Source organism: Haplochromis burtoni, unplaced genomic scaffold (genome assembly GCF_018398535.1).
Source record: "Haplochromis burtoni strain Fernald_Lab_line unplaced genomic scaffold, NCSU_Asbu1 Contig_15, whole genome shotgun sequence".
Lineage (NCBI taxonomy): Eukaryota > Metazoa > Chordata > Actinopteri > Cichliformes > Cichlidae > Haplochromis > Haplochromis burtoni.
The window spans coordinates 488,785-501,728 of NW_024582376.1; the positions used below are offsets into that span (position 1 = coordinate 488,785).

The following is a 12,944-nucleotide window of genomic DNA, read 5'->3' on the forward strand; positions in this document are numbered from 1 at the left end:
CGTACTGAACCAGACTGAAAGTGATCAGCCAAACTGAAAAAGACATTTAGACCAAAAAAAGGAGTGAATGACCCACTCATTAAGAACTACAACTACAATGATGCTATTTAAACACTCACTGTGATGTAAAAGGGGAAGACAGGAGCTATGCAGCTCCCGACCCATAAGTTACAAATTTCCCTTAAATCGGAGAGGAGGGGGAGGGGACTTTTTTCTGGTCTCATAAGAGCATTAACGCATGATTCATTTCTTTTCTATAACCGTTTAATTTTTGCCCAGCCCTGAACACTTCCTGCACGCACGTGTGCAGAAGCAAACCTCCCTCCTCCTACGTGTGTCTTCCCCTTTCTGTACTTCGCCCTTCCACACTTCTTACTGACATTTCAGCTGTGGCTGTCAACGGGAACTAGCAACGAGAGCAAACTACACAGTACAGAGAAAAACAACCTCTTGCATCTGTAGCTATTGAACTGGCTGTTAATGATCTGGTTCATTTGAGATTATGAGGAACTGCAGTGGCTTGGCTGCATGTCAGCAGCTCTGAAAAGTCTCTTCTGAAGCTTTTTTCTGATCTTCCTGGACTGAACTCTGCTGAACCTGAAGCAGGTCTGGAATGCGTCTAACACTCTTCACCCACTGGACAGCTTTCTACAAGATACAACTTTCTATCAACAAACAACAGGTGAGGTCATTCATTACTGATTGGAGTTCTGGAAACCAGATGAGGGAATTTATGTAAAACTTTTTATAAACTGCCCTAGAAAAGGACAAGTTCAAAGGTAACTTTTATTATATTTGCCAAGTTCTTAAATGTAGTAAAGGTATTCATTTATTTTGAAACCGCACTTCATATGCTGGGTTTCTTTTTGTCCCCAGTGGACTGTTGTCAAGGGATGTGAGTAACCACTGCAAAAATAATTAGGTTTGAAATGTTGATTCTCTGGAGGGTTGAATGTTTTCTGTGATTCTCCCAGCGGTGGTCACCACAGCACGCTGGAGAGGGCAACAGAAAACTGCTCTGGAAGAAGAAACTGTGGACTGCTTTACCTTTGAAACACCACTTTGGTATGAGGGAGGCAAGTTAAAACGCATATTTCTTCTTTTTGTTTTAAAAGGGGGGCATCTGGCAATCACCACATCCCCCCTCTTTAGAGATAAGGCTAAAATGCTGCTCTCTTAACAATTCATAATGACAACCAGATTTACTTCAGCACATAATGCTAACAAACACATAGTTGGCTCAGATGGAAAAAATGAGCGAATCAAGCCCTGGCCAGCTGTGCAAAGTAGTCGTTTGTCTGGATTTGAAATGTACTGATAGAGACAGCAAAAGAACAAAAAGATGTATGCAAGAGGAAAAAAGAAAAAAATATTGTTTTTAAGAAGGACCTGAACAGGACAAATGAACCATTACAGGCATTAGAGGTAAACTCTATCTTTGTAATAGGGGAATACCTGTTTGTCATTAGTCATAGTATCCTAAGTGGTGACTAACAACTGAAATATTTTAGAAAAGTTTTCATTTATGAGGAAAACTTTCCTATAATGCAGTCATGATAAGTCTCCCATTTTTTTTTTTAAATTTTATGAATAATCCATTAAATCAAACCCATTTCAAACACACCTGCACACAGGCACATGTGCAGACACACATTATCGTTCTCTGAAGACGATCTGTCTCCAAATGGCTTCTCTATTATTGAGTTTTCTGGACGTTAATAGCATTAGATGCTTCCTGAGCCTATAAACACACCAGGGTCAAGCCTGGAAGAGAGAGAGGGAACAAAACAAAGAGAGGAAACAAATATCAGCAAAAGCCACAGAAATAACGAGCAAAGTTTGATCTCCTAATGCTTACATTTTATACAGCAAATGGAAAGAATAAAATATCTGTACAAAAATATTTTAGTCTTGTGGTCTACATTAAGAAGAGTGTGTTAACCATTGGTTCCCATTACCTGGTAAAATAATTAATGTGGATTTTTTTTCCAGTGGAACACAAACTAAACATTAACCCCTTAATCGTCACAATGAATGGGTGTATAAGATTGTACTGATGGTGTAAATATGAATAAATACTTCGGTTATTAACTGAAACCAGAGGACATTTTCAAAAAATTCTGTTGTGATAAACTAAAATTTTAAAAAATGTTCAAAGCTGATGACACAGTTTCACAGACCAATAGAAAGCCTATAAACAGTCTGAAAGGAAAACCATAACACAAGCAGTTGAACTTTGTAACAGTTCCTCTGAAACAACATTCCTAATTATGTAGTATTCATGTGTGAGTTCTTTTGTACAATCAGGTTCTGGCCTTAGTTAGCCTGTCATAGTTTCATTGAATTATTTTTGAACCAAGCTGAACTCATGCTCGGTCTGCCCAGAAATATCCTCCTCAGTCAGCATCTTAACATGTCTGTTTAACCGCACTGTTAGCATCTGTAGTCAAAACATGGCCATGCTGTAGGAAATCCAAATTTACCCCGAATAAACCACTAAACTGTTTTAACTGTGCAGCATCTTTTGTATTTTTAATGCATTAGTCGTCAATTATGACTATATATTCCAAACCATTTTTAGGTTTCATATTATTTATCAATGTGTCAGAATTTAAAACATTAACAAGAACGCGCGAATAGCCTCCTTCTGTAACAGTTAAGCATGTCACTCTTTAACTTTTACATTAAACAGAGTAGATTAAAACAGGGGGACAAAAAGCCTAAAGCTGTGCATTACTAGAAAACAATTAGGTCTGTTATGTTAAGAGATGGTCATGTCCCATATGTGTAGAAATGTGTAGGATTTCATTGAAAACAACTGGACTTTAAAAAGTGAAAGTTTAGTGAACTCTATTTATTAGTACTTTGATGAGATGTATAATTGAGTAAAACATATAAAAATATTTATCATTTATACACATTAATGTGTTGCAAGCCCTATGATGTAAGTCATTTTCTGTTAAGCCTGCAACGTGCTGCACAAAATTCATGCGACACGCCTGTAATGTAACTGATCGTTATGCCTGCACGATAATATGTATGGGATATATAAACGTCATAAAGAATTAACTTTATTAAATGTTAATAATAATGTTTTGCTAAGTTATGCACTTTTATGGACACTACCTAATTTTTCAAACAAAGTTGACAACTTCATACATCACATATTGACATGAAGAAAGACAATTAGTGTCATGTGATCATCTACATGTGTGATCCAAAAAATTTTTTTTTTTTTTAAATCTAGAAAATCTGTATTTCAAAAAAGTCCTTCTGCCGTTCAAAAGGCATTGTTTGCACCCCTTACTTGTCTTAGTCTGCAAAATAGGTATATTTTGTTATCTTTTCTGGACATAAAAAACTGAAAGAGCAGGAAATGCAAATGTGATCCATCATCATTTCAATTATATTTTCAGTCATAGAGCCTTTTATTTTTTTTCCCCAGGAGGTAGCTTACATGGCCTTCAGTAAGAACTGGAATCTGTTCATGGCCTTTGCATTGAATTATACTTCTTCTCTACCAAGCTAGTTAGTGAGCCAGCATTACCATTATAATAACAACAACAACAACAACAACAACAATACATTTTATTTAGGAAAGTGCCTTTCAAAACACTCAAGGACACTGTACACAGCAGAATAGAGACAAGCAATAACAACAACAAACATAACAACTTACAAATCTATAAGGATAAAACATAAAGCAAATAAATAAAAGAGATTATGTGATAATGCATATTATGGGAAATAAAATGCAGCTCACATGTTACAAGTCACAGTAAGCTACAACAGATTGCAGTTATGCTAGCTTGGCCAAAAAACCTCACTCATCAGTGTATTACAAAGAATACCCAACAAAGAGCGCAGAGGTTCTCTCAGATGCCTTTCCCACTGACTTTGTCGTTATACCACAAATCTCTCACCTTTTAAATGTCCAAGTTCAGTCGAATAGTTTCGTATCCTCTCTGAAACTGCACTGCTGGCTTTACTCTCATGGAAAAGAAGACTTCTTCAAAGAGGAAAGGTTCATGTCAAAATAACAAAATCAGTCTCACAACGGATTATTTGACCTGCTCTTTGTCTTTTATCTTTTTGAAACAGAAAGTATTACTGGATTATTATTAAATTCATTTTGAAATTCTTGTCTCTGCTGGGTTACGCTAATCTTTAAGATGTATCTGGCGTGAATTACACTCAGAGCTCTGTGATGGACCAGGTGTGATGGTTCAAATCAGGGAGAGAATTAATTGATTCATTTATAGAGTGCATGAGTTTCACATTACTCATTCTTGAAGCTGCAGTAAACAACTACCTTCGTCACATCTGCATCTGTTTGTAACGTCACATTTAAATTGGAAATAACTGGTCCAACTCACTATATGACTGCCAACTTTTTTGTCCCCCAGAATGCAAGGCTCTTATTGTGCTGAGAAACAAAAAGTAACCTGTAATCTGTGATTACTGTAAAATGCAAATAATCAGTTTGCCTGTACATTCTGTGCGATCCTCGCCTGCAACTTAGACCACGCAGGAGAATAAATGCAGCAATTTATAGATAATTTAATAAAAAGTAGCATTAACAACAAGTAATGTTGATCGAGTGCTCAGGTGATCGAGTGCAGAAGGTTCTACATCAAGTTAATCTAAAAGGTATCAGTTCCTTAATGCTGTCTGTTTCCACAACAACGACAGCTTACCTTATGACATGTGTTCTCCATACAGTGCAGCTGAGGCAGGGACTTTTGGCAATTTCACTTTCTATTAAAACCGTGGGTGCAAACTGTTATCATCAAGCAGCATGACTAAACCCATACTAGGAAGCGGAGGACTCCCAGCGACACTATGCCTGAACACCATATAGTGTGCAGAATCAAACTATCTCACATTGAGAAACATCAGGACAACCAAATTATTTTTTTTATCTCTTGAGCTCAGTCAACCATGAAATAGAATAGGGGATACAAAATATCTAAGCTATATTATATGTTTTTAAAGTATTACGGTGAAGTCGTGTTACCATACAAATTGTTACTGTATTTATTTTAATTTCAGGGATTTAATGATGTATTTTTGTCTTGCAGGTGATTTTCTTTAACCAGGGGAGTTACAGCTAACTAAAGGAACCATGAACTCCACTTTTAAACCAGAAACAGGCAACAACGCAACATGCGTTAACATTGGAGAGAGTGTTGTCAGTGACTTGCTGATGTCTGTTTACATACTGGCCTTTGTTTTTGGTTTGATCTTCAATGTACTGACCCTGGGCCCCATCATTCAACAAGTGAGGCAAAAAAATGTCCTGGGAATCTTCCTGCTCAACCTGTCTATCTCTGACTTCCTTTTCATCATCACTATGCCCCTTTGGATAAATTATTACCGGTTTAACCACCGCTGGATGCTAGGTTCTGGGTCCTGCAGTGTAGCTGGCTTTGTCTACTACTCTAATATGTATATCAGCATCTACCTGCTTTGCTGTATCTCTGTAGACCGCTGTCTGGTGGTCAGCTACCCACTCCGCTTCAAGACACACCGAACTTCTTGCTACGCCTGGATGCAGTGTATCGTAGTTTATGTGGTAGTGGTGGTGATACACATCATAATGCTGGTCTATGATAATCTCACAGACGCCCATGATGAGAACAACAATAATGACCGTTGTTATGAGACCTACCCCATGGAGAAGCCTATTGCTCTATTCAACTTGCTCAGAGTAGGCTTGGGCTTCCTGCTACCCCTGCTAGTGCTGGCAGTGAGCTACTGGAGGGTGTTAGCCACTGTGGGCCGAAGTCCCGGCCTGAGCGCCCAGGTTAAGAGGAAGGTCCGTCTTCTCTCCTTTGGAGTAATTGGGATCTTCTCAGTTTGCTTTGCTCCATATCATATTCTTTTGCTCATACGCTCACTAGTATTTTATAATAACAATTTTGATAAGAGTCACAATGGGAGTTACTGCAAGTTTGAAGAACAAATGCACTTCTTCTTCTCCTGTACGCTTGCACTGTCCAGTTTGAATGCTGTGGTGGACCCAGTGCTGTATGTGTTGGTGAGTAATGGAGTCTGGGAGCAGATGAAACTAACCTGGAGATGCCGCAGACGGACAGAACAAGAAGACTGTGCACTAACTGCTTACAAAGGAGGAAAAGCTGCCACTACTGCCACTACTCATTTAATATGAACAATAAGCTATATGTGATAGACATGTGTACAATTGTATGTGTGTGAGTGTGTATTGACATATTATAGGATTTTGCATGGCAGCTTTTTCAAGTAAAGTCTTCCTCTCATGAGTTAAGTAACGGGATTATTTCCATCCCACTTGTGTATGTTATTTTGTGTATGTATAAAAGGCAATCTTTTATACATACACATTTGTATGTTATATCGAGCACAGTGTAAGGAGGAAGCTGAATAATGTATGCATCTCAGTCCTGGTTAATGTGATATTAGTCTCGGGTTCTGCTCTCCCACGAGTTCTTCAGTGTAAGCCACTTCTGGTTTTGTTGTTAGACACTGTTGCCGCAACTGAAGAGCCATTGTATTTTTTTTTGTCCAATCTATGCAATCATAGCGTGACTGAGCAACCCTGATATATTTAAATATGCATTACCTCCAATGCATGCCATACAAAGCCTTTGTTAGCATAACTTTGTGTGCCCAGTGTCTGACATATTTAACAAGAAATAAATCAGTATTATGTCCAGGTGCTCAGAGTTTTTTTCACGCAGACAGTATGCAACAATTAACCCATACACCCAGTCTCTTAGTCTTCGCCATTAAACATATAGATAATTATAAATGCAACATAGCTGTGTGTTTCACAAGTGTCAAGTTGAAAAGGAAGGCAATAATGATGGATGTATATAAGTGTGTGTCAGGGGTGTGAGACAGAAATGGAGAAAAAGAATAATAAAGTGAAAGAAAGACAGCAAAAAGACTGAAAGAGGAAGCGTTTGAATCAACATTATGTCTGTTACTTGGTTCATAATTTATACAGCAGCTTCCTCATGCGTCAGCAGAGCTTTTTTTTAGTAAACATCATTACAATCTAAGATGAACATTGACTGCATAGTATAAACCCTGAATAAAACCAGTTTTGTTTAAAGGTCTATACTGCTGATTTCCTGAATTGTACAATCATGTATATCCTTCCATAAGAAGCAATTTTGGAGGTTTGCTACTCTGGAGAATTCTGGTATCTGTTCATATGATGCCATGATCTTCCCATCAAATTCACCCTACCATGGAGCTATGCTCATAGAAACTACAAAAACCCCAAGAGCAACATTTCAGACTCTACAGGTCTCAGTTAACCTATGACAAATTGGCCAAAAAGGGGAAGGACACAAGTGTTACAATAGCCCAATGTCCAGACCTCAAGTCAACTGAAATGCTGCGACAGGAACACAAATAGCTGTGCATAAAAGAATGGCCGCAAACCTCAATCAACTTAGTCAATTTTATAGAGAAGAGTTCACCAAAATTCTTCCACAATAATGTCAGAGAATAATAAATGAATACAGAATGACTCATTTAGATATTGCTGCTTTGGGTCTAGCAAAGTGTTTTGTTTTTTAAAAATAAAAGGATAAAGATAAAGCCAGGCTTTTTTCCTCTGAAGTACAGAAATGTTCTGGTTTCTAAACCTTACTTTATTTTTAAACCCTCAGATACATCATGTTTAGATGCTTGAAAAGCTCTGTTGGCAAAAAAAGAAAGCATGTATCTATTTTTGAATGGAAGTCACAACTGGTGATGCTGAAGCTGCCCCATTAACTGCTTTTCAGATGGAAAAGAAAGAAAAACCCATGTTCTTTTCACCACAGTTTTAAAGCTTGCAGCATTTTGAAGAAGCGTTAGTAAATGAATCAGGTTTAAAGAAATTAATGTTGCAGTCAATCACCTTGTGGCATTAGCTCCAACATCTTAAAGATCCATTTTCTCCAGACTCAGCTTTTAATGAGCTAACTCAGGTTGTAGCCAGACTCATAGGAAAATCAATGCGACTCCATTGATTAGCTGTTATGACTCATAGCATTGTAATGCAGGCTTGGTCTTAATGGACTATACCAACAAGCTATACTTAGGTCTTATTTTAAGCATTTGGAGTCTTTGGACATATATAACGGAGCACTCAATAGAATGAAGTTTTTAATTTCCTTTTACCCTAATGAGCTGATTAATAATTAATATTTCTACTGAAACGCAGCAGACGTCCTGCTAGTTATGTTTTGTATTTCACAAGAAAGAAGCTCTCATAATGAAACTCTTTTTTTTTTTTTTTTTTACAGTGTACTGTCTTTGTGTTTTTGTTTGATTTTTTAAAAACTATTTCTGCTTATTAAAGAGTGGACCTTAAAGAAAAAAGAACATAATTGAAATATTTTAGAAAAGGAAGACAGCAAAGTTATTAATTGTACAATAAAGAGTTTGCGATTTACTTGTGCTGCATCACATCCACTGAAGCATATTAAATTGAATGACACTTAGGAGGGTTTGTCTCATCAGAGACTTGTTCATGTATATTTGTGTGAAGCCATTGTCCATATCTTAACTGTAACAACAAGGGTCTGAAAAATTGAAGCACAGCCAGAGATCATACAGGAAATCAGATAAAAGCCAAGCATCCAAACTTTTACATGGAAGCAAAAACATCTTACATGAGTATTAGTCAGAGGAGCAATTTACACAAGAGAAGAGGCAAAAATGCCCACAAAGGCTAGTTATACATAACAGTGTACAACACCGGCATCATTTTATACACAAGGAACAAGGAAAAGTTTGGAAGTTGAGTGGAAGAATCTGAAAACACAGCCCTGCCAGAAGCTGTCTGGGCATACCACTGAAGATGATCTTTAAGGGCTCATTCGAAGAACTTTTTGGTCACACATTGTATACACAGCAGAGTGACACTGGTTAATAAGACACAATTAACAGAATAAAAGCAGTTAAAAGATCCTACATACATACATATGTTCCCAGTCACACAGGCCTAGAAACGGTGTGTTACTACAGTCGCAATGGAAAAATGTGAATTTCCTGACAAATGGTTGCTAATGGTTGTCACTAGATAAAATTAATCGCAAAGAAGTACAGGATACTGCAACAAAAAAGTCCTTGAAATTGTTTGGTTTCTAGTGGATTGCCATAAAATCCCTGTAATTACATGGAAGATACGTGAACTTCTCACTGAGCAGTAGTGAAACAATAGCATTTTTCTTTTTTTAAATGTTTAGGCGAGCAACCTCGTTTTACAGTTTAAACCACACGTTTCAGTTTCACTAATGTTCAGAGAGAAGCTGGCAAGAGCTTGCAGATAAGTTGGCCTCTTCCATGCAAACTATGTGCTGCTAACAACAAAAGCAATCACAAGAAAGATTTACTGCACTTCCTTCTTGGCAACCAGTTTAACAAGGTGACCAGCTGGTTGGGGACTACACAGTTAGAATCAGAATTACCCTACAACTTCTCTTTACCCTGTGTGACTGCTGCCTACGGTAAATGATTTACAAAAACAAAACATAACAGATGACTACATAGATGAGGAAGATGAAAGTCGTGCTGCGAAAAGTGAGAGGTGGAAAGAATTCTTCTTTGACACCAGGAGGCAGTTGTAGGGTTAGTCACATGTGAGTGTGCACAAGAGAGTTTCTCTGGCTTAATACAGTCACATAAATAATGTCCACTTGGCTGCCTGGGAGCTGGGTCTCTTGACACAGTAGATATATTCCAGACTCCTCAGACCAAAAAAGGTTGCCTTGCACCCTCCAGTGCTTTCAATCTTCCAAAGCCAGCACGATAGCTAACAGCTTCCATTTCCTAAAGTCACAGTTACTCTCTGTGGGTGCCAGTTTTCTGCAAATAAAGGCTAACAGATTAATCTTGTTGTCAGCATTAAAACACTGGGGTAGCACTACCCCAACCCACACATTCAAGCATCGACCATGTTGCGTAATTGCTTAGGAAGATTTGAGGATGACAGAAGGGCAAAATCCATGTTTAATAATCTTAAACGCATGCTCTCTGGCTTTTGTCCAGTCTAAACAGTGCAGCAGAGCAACGCAACAGAGCAGCGGTGATGTATAAGTTAACTGTAGCTGTATAATTTAGCAAAGCCCAGTAACGGTTTTTAGTGCACTAACACTATGTGCACTATGTTGTAGCCAATTAGGATGTGCATTGAGCTTAGAATTACCTATGCCTCATGAAACAGAAAGACCGAAAAGAGGAACTCTGAATTATTTAACTACAATTTATCTGTTTGTCTAATCTACTGATTGACTAATGTGACACGGATGTTACGAGACAGTGATGAGAAAAATAGCCCAAATCAGCAAGTCAACAACTGTGGATACATGGCGTAAGAGATGTATAAGTAAAAGAGGAAACAACAGAAAAGTCTAAGTGGCAGTGCGGTAATGGAGAAACATTAGAACTCAGTGAAAGTCTCAAGTGTCCAATTGTCATTCTGAAGGAAAAGGGACTTTCTCTAAATCACATCATGGCTAGACTGAAAGTTTCCCAAGTGTCACTACACGGCATGCTAAAATGTTTTGCAGAAACTGGATTAATTATGTCCAACCACAGTGACGCACAACAAAAATGACCACACCAACCGAAGATCAATACACAAAGCTTTGTTCACTGAGACACAGAAAAACAACTTGGTCACATACAGAGAACTTACGAAAGAAAACAATACGTGATGTCAATTAGCAAAAGTATTCACAAAAGAACACTCTAGTAGCAGTGTCAGTGGATGAAAAGACAAAAAGTAGAAATTTGTGTAAAGGTAGAGTACATGGCAGAGGTCTAGGACTGGTGCCCATGAGCTTGTTGTATGTGTACCTAAGAAAACACCAAGCGTGTACGATCATGTGAAAAAGGGACAGGAGAAAGCACATGCAAATGTAAGACATTTATTAAACTTCACTTCAAGTTGCTGCAAATGAGGTTCTGCAAGATATTGAATCATGGGATATACTTAGTTTTTCACAGGAGTCTTTTGCAGTAAGTATAAAAATAGTCATACAAAAAATGCAAATTTTTTAATGACTAACTATACTTACTAAAAATACACACTTTTACCATATTTTCCGCACTGTAAGGCGCTCTTAAAATCCTTTAATTTTCTCAAAAATTGATACTGTGTCTTATAAACTGGTACACCTTATGTATGAATTCTGGTTGTGCTTATTGACCTCGAACCGATTTTATGTGGTACACGGGCTCAAAAATCTGTCAAAAAATGTTTTAGTACAACTTTGGTACGCTATGAAGCCGCACTGCTTCCTTTTCCGGTCCCAAAGTCAAACGAACACTGCGGCATCACTGAGAGTTACAAACTGTCTAAATTCTTTCATCTTTAATAAAATGATTAGTGTAGCTGCTTTACCAGGTGTAACAATTACGTTTAACATCCAGGCCTTCATGAAAACAGAATTTTTTTAATTTAACGGAGTTAGAAGTTAGCAGGAAGTTAGCTCGCTAGTTTCCACCTAAACATGATATGCCTTGTTCTGACTGAGAGATTTCTGAAAAATTAAAACGTACAGCTCTACTATCACTTCCAACATAAATGAATACAGAAAACTAAACAGCAGTGACTTTTTTTAGGGTTACTGAAGTTGGGTTAACTGGTATATAATGATGTGCTACGTGATCAATAGCGACACAGCTATGTTAGCATAACATAAACAGTGAAACTGGAAGATGAACGCTAACTTTTTTCCACTCGATAAAAGTTAACGTGAGGGTTCCCGATGGTTATGGAAAAATGCAATCTCATGGCAGGATGCTGTAAACGGACCAAACGTCAGTCAGGAGAACAACTGAGATAATCCATCCACAATACGAGGTTAGTCATTAATATACTGCAACAACATAGGAATAGAGCAGCTGCGAGAGAATTCAAGATTAATGAATTAATGGTACGGAAGAGGAGGAAACAAGAAGAATAAGTTGAGTAAAGTTTGACTTATCTGACTGTTTTGTTTCGCTTAATGCGCCTTCTAACTCGGTGCGCCTTAGGGTCTGAAAACTATGGTCAAATGTGTGTGTGTGTGTGTGTGTGTGTGTCTTCTTAAACACAAATTAATATTACTGTCAGTTCTAATGTATTGATTCTATGAACAAACAAACATCATCCAATGAGCCTTAGTTCACTTCACCGCATTTCAGGCTGTTATTTTATAATGTACAACATGTTGAAGTACATAGTTGTGAGAAATGGCACAGAAATTGTCATTTTTTAAAAATTCAACAATAGCAAAACACAACAACCAAAACATGGAATTTTTGAAATTGGCTTAAATACATAAGACCTGGTTTTCCACCCATTACTCTGCTTGCACATGCATGGTTGTTCAGTAAATGAAATGAACATATAAAGCCACAGTTCAGTGTCTTTTTTTCTTCATTGACTTAGTCACAGATAAATAAAGTGGAAATGTTAGCAGCTTTTGCACACTCATAGCTTACCAGCATAATTTACAGTTTACAAGAGAATACTTGAAATGACTCATACTATTCACACTTTCACACTGGTACGACATGAAGGTATCTTTATGGTTGGCAAGGGTATATTTTTTAATATTCTTTTGTTGTGGAACACTCATTAAAATAATAGATTTTTAGTGGGGAAACCCATGTCCACATCTGATGAAGTACTGTCTTATCATCTATATAACCAAAGTTTACATTGACAATGACATAAATACATTCAGGTAAGGAACATTGCTGCCATCAACACACAGAGTGGGGGTGGGATCTGCAAGTGTCTATTATGTGTAGCAATAGGGCATTTGGCGGAAAGAGATGAAATTCAGTTAAAAAAATACAAACAAGCAAACAAACAAACAAAATCACTTTTAACAACAATAACTATTTTAAACCCTTTCAGAAAAAAGCATCAGGACAAAAATCCAATTGAGTAGGGGTGAATGCAGTCT

At 37.5% G+C, this 12,944-nt stretch overlaps 1 protein-coding gene across 2 annotated transcripts; it reads left to right on the forward strand.

The window, feature by feature from the left end:
• The first annotated feature begins 290 nt into the window (after positions 1 to 290).
• Positions 291 to 9,194, forward strand: gpr184 (G protein-coupled receptor 184). Of its 2 annotated transcripts, XM_042218072.1 has the most exons (3): positions 291 to 682; positions 975 to 1,076; positions 5,082 to 9,194. In XM_042218072.1, exon 3 carries the CDS (start codon positions 5,126 to 5,128, stop codon positions 6,170 to 6,172), a length of 1,047 nt encoding a protein of 348 aa, XP_042074006.1. In that variant the 5' UTR covers positions 291 to 682; positions 975 to 1,076; positions 5,082 to 5,125; the 3' UTR covers positions 6,173 to 9,194. The 2 variants fall into 2 exon arrangements, with proteins under 2 accessions (XP_042074006.1, XP_005915851.1); XM_005915789.3 differs by lacking the exon at positions 975 to 1,076 and having other exon boundaries at positions 296 to 682.
• The last annotated feature ends 3,750 nt before the right edge of the window (positions 9,195 to 12,944 follow it).